Genomic DNA, 8658 nt, shown 5'->3' on the forward strand with positions numbered 1-8658 from the left:
ACGCCGGTTTGGGCCATCAAATCTTGGGCAAAGTATGGACTATCATATATTGCTGGAAAGCCCAGGATGTCTAATTTCCAACGCCACTGAGAACGCGCCAATTGGGTTTCTGTAGCTCCAGAAAATCCACTTTGAGTGCAGGGAGGTCAGAATCCAACAGCATCTGCAGTCCTTTTCAGTCTCTGAATCAGATTTTTGCTCAGGTCCCTCAATTTCAGCCAGAAAATACCTGAAATCACAGAAAAACACACAAACTCATAGTAAAGTCCAGAAAAGTGAATTTTAACTAAAAACTAATAAAAATATTCTAAAAACTAACTATATCATACCAAAAACATACTAAAAACAATGCCAAAAAGCATACAAATTATCCGCTCATCAATAACCAACACAAAAGGTGTCCCAAACCAACTAAAGAGAGGAGATATCAAACCAGTTGCTAGGGGCTGGCTGGATTTCATTGGGCGTTCTATTTTTCCCACCAGTAACTGCTCTGAAGTCACTGTCAAGAGGGCAGTGATGATTCACTGTATTATACTGGGAAAAGAGGTGGAAGTTCATCAGCTAATTCCTTGTGAAATTTACACATTTGTACACAAGGAATCCACTGAAGCCAAGTTGGCTTACCCATGCTTGATCAGTCTGTAATGTAAAGATGCTGGGGTGAAGATAGGTGTGGATGAGTATATCTCAATTGAACACCCAATCACCAAAAAGGTAATGGACGGACCTCAAGTTCAAGACAACCTCAGCAAGAGGAGTGCGCATGAACTCCTTCCAGAAATTCCTCAATTAGACTATTGGGCCTGCTTAGAAGCAACTGTCACCAAGATGCAAGAAGCTATGGATCAACTCAAAGAAGAGCAGCAGAATCAGAACAGCATGCTTTACAAATTGCTCAAGGAACAAGAGCAGCAAGGGCGTGAGCTACAGGAGCTGAAGCGCCAGAGGCTATCCCTTGAAGCGCCAGGCATCCCACAGGGTGAAGGAGCACCTATCTCCCAAAATCAAGGTTGTTGAATCCTAACTCTGTGATAACTTCTGTTATTAGGGACCTATATTAAGAATTGCATGAGCATTAGTATTAGGATTGCATGATCATTAGTATTAGAATTGCATGAGCATTAGTATTAATTTTTTTATCAATTTGGGTAGAATTTAATTTTCTTATCATCATCAAACATGAATAAAATAGTAGATTTTATTAGAAGAGCAAGGGTGCAAATATCTCGAGTGTATAATAAGAAAAATTCAAATTATTTATATGTGGTGGCATTGCTTTAGCTCTCTGAATGAATGCATAAACACTGCATAATTTTTTTATACTGAAATTTAAGTAATATTTGGCTCTTGAAAGAAGGAGGTAAACAAAGAAATGTTATTGATAATCTGAAAAATCATAAAACTGATTCTTGAAGCAAGAAAAAAGTAGTGAAAAACACAGCTTGTGAAAAAAAAAAGAGAAGCAAGCAGAAAAATCCAATAACCCTTTAAACCAAAAGGCAAGGGTAAAAAGGATCCAAGGCTTTGAGCATTAATGGATAGGAGGGCCCGAAGGAATAAAATCCTGGCCTAAGAGGCTGAATCAAGCTGTCCCTAATCATGTTCTTGTGTCATGAAGGTCCAAGTGAGAAGCTTGAGACTGAGTGGTTAAAGTCGTGATCCAAAGCAAAAAGAGTGTGCTTAAGAACTCTGGACATCTCTAACTGGGGACTCTAGCAAAGCTAAGTCACAATCTGAAAAGGTTCACCCAGTTAGGTATCTGTGGCATTTATGTATCTGGTGGTAATACTAGAAAACAAGATGCTTAGGGTCACGGCCAAGACTCATAAAGTAGCTGTGTTCAAGAATCAACATACTAAACTAGGAGAATCAATAACACTATCTGCATACTAAGTTCTGAAAGAAGCCAATCATTATGAGTTACAGGAAAATAAAATGAGATGCCAAAACTATTTAGAAGCAAAAAGCTATAAGCCCCGCTCATCTAATTTGAATTTGACCTTCATTGAGGACTCTGAGATTTTATTGCACAACGATCTTTTTTTCATCCTATTTTATTTCTCTAGTTGCTTGGGAACAAGCAACAGTTTAAGTTTGGTATTGTGATGAGCGGATATTTTATACGGTTTTTGGTAGTGTTTTCATATAGTTTTTAGCATGTTTTATTCACTTTTTGTTATATTTTTATTAGTTTTTGTTCAAAAATCACATTTCTGGACTTCACTATGGGTTTGTGTTTTTTCTGTAATTTCAAGTATTTTCTAGTTAAAATTGAGGGACCTGAGCAAAAATCTGATTCAGAGGCTGAGAAAGGAGTGCAGATGCTGTTGGATTCTGACCCTCCTGCACGCGAAGTGGATTTTCTGGAGCTACAGAAGCCCAATCGCGTGCTCTCAATTGCACTGAAAAGTAGACATCTTGGGCTTTCCAGCAATATATAATAGTCCATACTTTGCCCGGGATTTGATGGCCCAAACTGGCGTTACATGCCAGCCAGAAACCCTTTTCTGGCATAAAACGCCAGAACTGGCACCAAAATTGGAGTTAAACGCCCAAACTGGCACCAAAGCTGGCATTTAACTCCAAGAGTGGCCTATGCACGTGAAAGCTTCAAAGCTAAACCCAAAAACTCACCAAGTGGACCCCAGAAATGGATCTCTGCACTATCTGCACTTAGGAACTCATTTTCTGTAAACCTAGGTTACTAGTTTAGTATAAAAACTACTTTTAGAGATTCATTAAGGGACTTATGACATTCTTTCAAATTTCATATTGTATTTTCCATGGCATGAGTCTCTAAACCCCATAGGTGGGGGTGAGGAGCTCTGCTGTGTCTCACTGGATTAATGCAATTACTACTGTTTTCTATTCAATCACACTTGCTTCTGTTCTAAGATACTCATTCATATTTCAATATAAAGCATGTGATGATCCGTGACAATCATCATCATTATTAACCCTATGAACGCGTGCCTGACAACCACTTTCATTCAATCTGAGCTCAACGTAGTCATTGGGCGAAAGCTTGAGTGCGTATCTCTTGGGTCTCTAATTCATAGAATTGATTTACCTCTCCTGACAACAGAGCACTCGAATCCGTGAGACCAGAACCTTCGTGGTAGAGGCTAGAACCAATGGGCCGCATTCCTGAGATCCGGAAAGTCTAAACCTTGTCTGTGGTATTTCGAGTAGGAACTGGGACGGGATGGCTGTGACGAGCTTCAAACTCACGAATGTTGGGCGCAATGACAGTGTGAAAAAGGATAAATGTATCCTATTCCGACACAAGTGAGACCCGACAGATGATTAGCCGTGCGGAAACGTACCTGGACTATCTTCACCGAGAGAACGGATGGTAGCCATTGACAATGGTGATCCACCAACATATTGCTTGCCCTAGAAGGAGCCTTGCCCGTTTGGAAGAAGAAAACAATAGGAAAGTAGAGATTCAGAAGACAGAGCATCTCCGAAACCTCAGCCTATTCTCCATTACTGAATAACAAGTATCATTCATTCAATGCTCTTTTACTTTTTGCAAACAAAAATCATTTTTATCGTTAATCTCCTGACTAAGATTTACAAGATAACCATAGCTTGCTTCAAGCCGACAATCTCTATGGTATCGACCCTTACTCGCGTAAGATATTACTTGGAGGACCCAGTGCACTTGCTAGTTAGTTGTGCGGAATTGTGAAAAGTGTGATCACAATTTCGTGCACTACCAGCCTCCCAAATGGCATAAGAATTCGAAAACAGAGGGAGAAAACCTGATCAAAGGATCAAAAAGTGGTCCAAAGATATCAATACAATAGTAAAAAGTGCTATTTATACTAAACTAGTTAACTAGGTTTACAGAAAATGAGTAGATAGTGTAGAAATCCACTTCCGGGGCCCACTTGGTGTGTGCCTGGGCTGAGATTTGAAGCTTTCATGTGCATAGGCCATCCTTGGAGTTAAACACCAGCTTGGATGCTAGTTTGGGCATTTAACTCCAGCTTTGGTGACAGTTCCGGCGTTATACGCTAGAAAATAGTCTCTGATGGACGTTTGGACGCCAGTTTGGGCCATCAGATCTCGAGCAAAGTATAGACTATTATACATTGCTTGAAAGCCCAAGATGTCTACTTTCCAACGCAATTAATAGCGTACAAATTGAGCTTCTGTAGCTCCAAAAAATTCACTTCGAGGGCAGGGAGATCAGAATCCAACAACATCTGCAGTCCTTTCTTAGCCTCTGAATCAGATTTTTGCTCAGGTCCCTCAATTTCAGCCAGAAAATACCTAAAATCACAGAACAACACACAAACTCATAGTAAAGTCTAGAAATGTGATTTTTGCATAAAAACTAATAAAAATATACTAAAAAGTAACTAAAACATACTAAAAACTACCTAAAAACAATGCCAAAAAGCGTATAAATTATCCGCTCATCAGCGTGCCACTTGGGATCGAAGGCGTGGCACGCTAGGGATATCAACACATGGGGGCGTGCCACGCCTAATTGGAGCTAGGCGTGGCACGCCACTGAAGCGTCGGTCACACGTCAGCCACTGCAGGTCACGCTTATTGAGTTTTCTTTTTCCCTCCAATTGTAATTTTCTTTTCTTTTTGTATTTTCTTAATACTAGTAGTAGGAGTAGTATAAATAACTCCTGGATGTACTGAGAAAGGGGTTGTTTTTGTTGAGGGTTGGATAGTAGTTTTAAAGTAGTTTTAATTACTTTCACATCATCTCTTTCATCTCTTGTACTTTTCTCTAAGATATGAGTAGATAAATTCCCTCTCATTGAGAGAGGGAGTTCTATTGTACTTGATGGATTAATGATAGTGAATTTCTTCTTCTCTTCATTTTCTCTTTGATTTGCTAGAAGGAATTTCGTTTTTATGCTAGTGTTCAATCATCTTGGGAAAGAGGTTGAATGCAAAATGGGTTTCATGGGAACCTTGGAAAAGGAAACATGGAACCGTGCTTGAAATCCCTTCTCACACTTGAGTGGAATCTGGGTTTTGGTGATTGGATATGGTGACATATAATCCACCCATTATTCTGGATCTATAAGGATGTGTGGTATAAACAGAGACCAAGCATATCTCTCTTTATGAGCAATTAGACCAAGTAATTAGTTGATTATCAAGATTTGAGAGATTGAGTCACCAAGGGATTTGGGCTCAATCAATCATGATTACCAAGAGGTCAATGAGTTTCATGATTAAAGATGAGATGAGCTGGATTTCATCCAAAGAGAACAATATCTCCCAATCTCAATGAATTCCCCTATTCTTATCTCCCACATTCTTTATAGCTTTCTTTACAATTCTATCAATCCCCATTCCCATTTATAATTTAGTCATTTATGTTTCTACACTTTACATTCTTGCCATTTCCTTTTATGCACTTTACTGCTTCTCTTTACTTTTGAGTTATTTACTTTCCTGTTTATTTACAATTCCACAATCCTACTCTATATTGCTCAACTTAACAAATTCACCAATTGATTAAAATTGCTCAAATCTACCAATCTCTGTGGATACGATCCCACTCCACTGTGGGTTATTAATTGACGATAATTTTGGTGCGCTTGCCAAAAGAACGGGTTCATAATTAAAATTTTGAGGGGTGTGAATTCCTGTCATCAAGTTTTATGGCGCTGTTGCCGGGGATTGGTTTAAATTTGACAATTACTAAATTTGTTGGGGAGCTAGATTAAGCATTTTAATTACCTTGTTAATTCCTTTTCAGTTTCTCCTCTCTGCTTTCTTATTTTGTTTTGTTTTTTCTTTAGTCATTTCAGTTACACATTGTTTATATTTCCAGTCCTCCTACTGCCACATTAATTGTTTAATCAATTGCATCAACCAAGCTAACCACTAACAAGAATTTTCACTTCACTTGTCCTCTTCTGGATATTTGTTGAATGTATGACAGGTAGAAGGAGAGAAACTTCATCCTTTTTCGATAGTGAACCTGAGAGGACCTTTCTTAGATTAAAGAGGGAAGCAAGAGACAAAGGCATAGTTGGAGAGAAAGTAGTAGAGGAAGATCTGGGAGCTACTATGGAGGAAGAGGTGCATAACTATGTTGGAGAGGAAGCTGGCAATCATGTTGGGCAAGAGAGGAGAGTCTTAGGCTCCTACATCAACCCAAATTCAGGAAACTGTGGCAGCAGTATTCTGAAGCCAACAATCCATGCTAACAACTTTGAGTTGAAACCTCAACTCATCACACTTGTCCAGAATAATTGTTCATATGGAGGGGTGCCCAAGAAGACCCAAATCAACATCTCACTACCTTCTTAAGGATATGCGACATTGTGAAATCTAATGGGGTATACCTTGATACCTACAAGCTACTCTTGTTTCATTTCTCACTCAGAGACCAGGCAGCAAAGTGGTTGAAGGCATTCCCCAAGGAGAGCTTGACCACTTGGGAGGAGGTTGTAAACAAGTTTCTAGCAAGATTCTATCCACCAAAAAGAGTCAATAGATTGAGAAATGAGGTACAAACCTTCAGACAGTAAGATGGTGAAACACTTTTTGAGACCTCGGAGAGGTTCAAGGACTTGATAAGGAAGTGCCCTCCGGATATGTTCAACGAATGGGTTCAACTACACATCTTCTATGAAGGGCTATCGTATGAAGCAAAGAAAGCTATGGACCACTCTTCAGGGGGTTCACTCAACAAGCAGAAAACCATCAAAGAAGCCATAGATGTCATTGAGACTGTAGCCGAGAATGAGTACTTCTATGCTTCAGAAAGAGCTCAAAAGAGAGGGGTGCTAGAACTCAACTCTATGGATGCCTTGTTAGCACAAAATAAGGCAATAGCAGCATAATAGGTAGCCTTAACAAAGAAGGGGGAGGCAAGCCAAGTCTCAGCTGTCCAAGCTCAAGCACCACCTCAAGAAGAAGATGCACCCAAAGCTGAATGTGAATGGGAGCAGGAAAACTATGTGAACAATCCTTTTAGACCACCATATGATCCAAACTCAAAAACATACAACCCAGTTTGGAAGAACCACCCAAATTTTGGGTAGGGAAGCCAACAAGACCGCAAACCGTATCACTCCAATCATCACAACAACCACAACTCCAACTACTAATCAAGCAACAACAGACCCTACCACAACTCACAAAACACATCATATCACCCCACACAGCAAAAACACAATAGCTACCACCAAGATACATCAACCCCCACCATACAACCATGTGAAACCAATAGTAGTTTCTCAAAATTGGAGGTGGCCATAGCACAATTGTCAATGCAACTGACCGGAACTATCTCCACCATTCTGGAAAGAAAGCTACAAGCTGACAAAAAGATAGATGTTAACCATGAAGAGGCCAGATCCAACATAAAGAATCAAGGGGCAACAATTTCAAAGTTAGAGGCACAATTAGGGAGCTTATCCAAGCAAATACCTATGTCCACACATACCTTTCATAGTGACACAATGGCTAACCCAAGGGGAGAGTGCAAGGCTATAATATTAAGAAGTGGAAAGGTGGTGGAAGAAACAACCCCAAGTCAAAGCCACCAAGAAGAAGAAATTGCAAAGGAACTTGAAATCAAGAAGGAGGAAGAGACCTCCACACCATCCTCACCAAGGCAAGTTCTAAATCCTTATGTGTCGAAGGCACCCTACCCAGAAAGACTGAGAAAGGATGGAAAAGACAGCCAGTTCTCTAGATTCCTAGAAATCTTCAAGAAGCTACAGATCAACATACCTTTTGCTAAGGCACTAGAACAAATGCCACTCTATGCCAAATTTTTAAAGGAGCTCATGACAAGGAAGAGGAATTGGGGGGAGAAAGAGACTTTAGTGCTCATTGAGGAGTGTAGTGCCATAATACAAAAGAGGCTTCCCCAAAAATTAAAAGACCCTAGGAGCTTCCAAATCCCCTGTATCATTGGGGACATGAACATTGAGAAGACATTATGTGATCTCGGGGCAAGCATAAACCTTATGTCTTTGGCCATGATGAAAAGAATGAGAATAGAGGAAGCCAAGCCAACAAGGATGGCACTCTAATTGGCTGACAAAACGTTTAAATTTTCCCATGGTGTGGTGGAAGATTTATTGGTGAAAGTGGGGGAATTCATCTTCCCAACTGATTTTGTTGTGCTTGACATGGAGGAAGAAGCCAACACATCAATCATCCTAGGAAGGCCATTCCTAGCTACTGCTGGGGCTATAATTGATGTTCAAAAAGGAGAGCTAGTCTTGAGATTAAATGAAGAGAAGATGGTTTTCAATGACTTCAAGGCCATGAGCTACCCCAAGGAAGCCATTAGTGAATGCATGATGGTGGATACCATTGAAATTTTGGTTCAAGGAGTCATAGAGGAAGAACAATATGAAGAAACCCAAAAGCAAGATCAACAAGTCTCATATGGTGAGCTACCACTGGAGGCTATGGACAAACCAATCATGATGGATAAGTGATGAGCGGATAATTTATACGCTTTTTGGCCTTGTTTTTAGGTAGTTTTAAGTAGGATCTAGCTACTTTTAGGGATGTTTTATTAGTTTTATGCAAAATTCACATTTCTAGACTTTACTATGAGTTTGTGTGTTTTTTTGTAATTTCAGGTATTTTTTGGTTGAAATTGAGGGACCTGAGCAAAAATCTGATAGGAGGCTATCAAAGGAC

General features: G+C 39.8%; 1 protein-coding gene across 1 annotated transcript; it reads left to right on the forward strand.

The window, feature by feature from the left end:
- Nucleotides 1-7265: 7265 nt before the first annotated feature.
- LOC107493718 (uncharacterized) lies at nt 7266-8036 on the forward strand. The gene has a single exon (XM_016114776.1). It carries the CDS (start codon nt 7266-7268, stop codon nt 8034-8036), a length of 771 nt encoding a protein of 256 aa, XP_015970262.1.
- The last annotated feature ends 622 nt before the right edge of the window (nt 8037-8658 follow it).

Source organism: Arachis duranensis, chromosome 6 (assembly GCF_000817695.3).
Source record: "Arachis duranensis cultivar V14167 chromosome 6, aradu.V14167.gnm2.J7QH, whole genome shotgun sequence".
NCBI lineage: Eukaryota > Viridiplantae > Streptophyta > Magnoliopsida > Fabales > Fabaceae > Arachis > Arachis duranensis.

Bases quoted from the DNA above. Each gene is read 5' to 3' on its own strand.
- LOC107493718 (XM_016114776.1), top strand. From the start codon at position 7,266: ATGCAACTGACCGGAACTATCTCCACCATTCTGGAAAGAAAGCTACAA.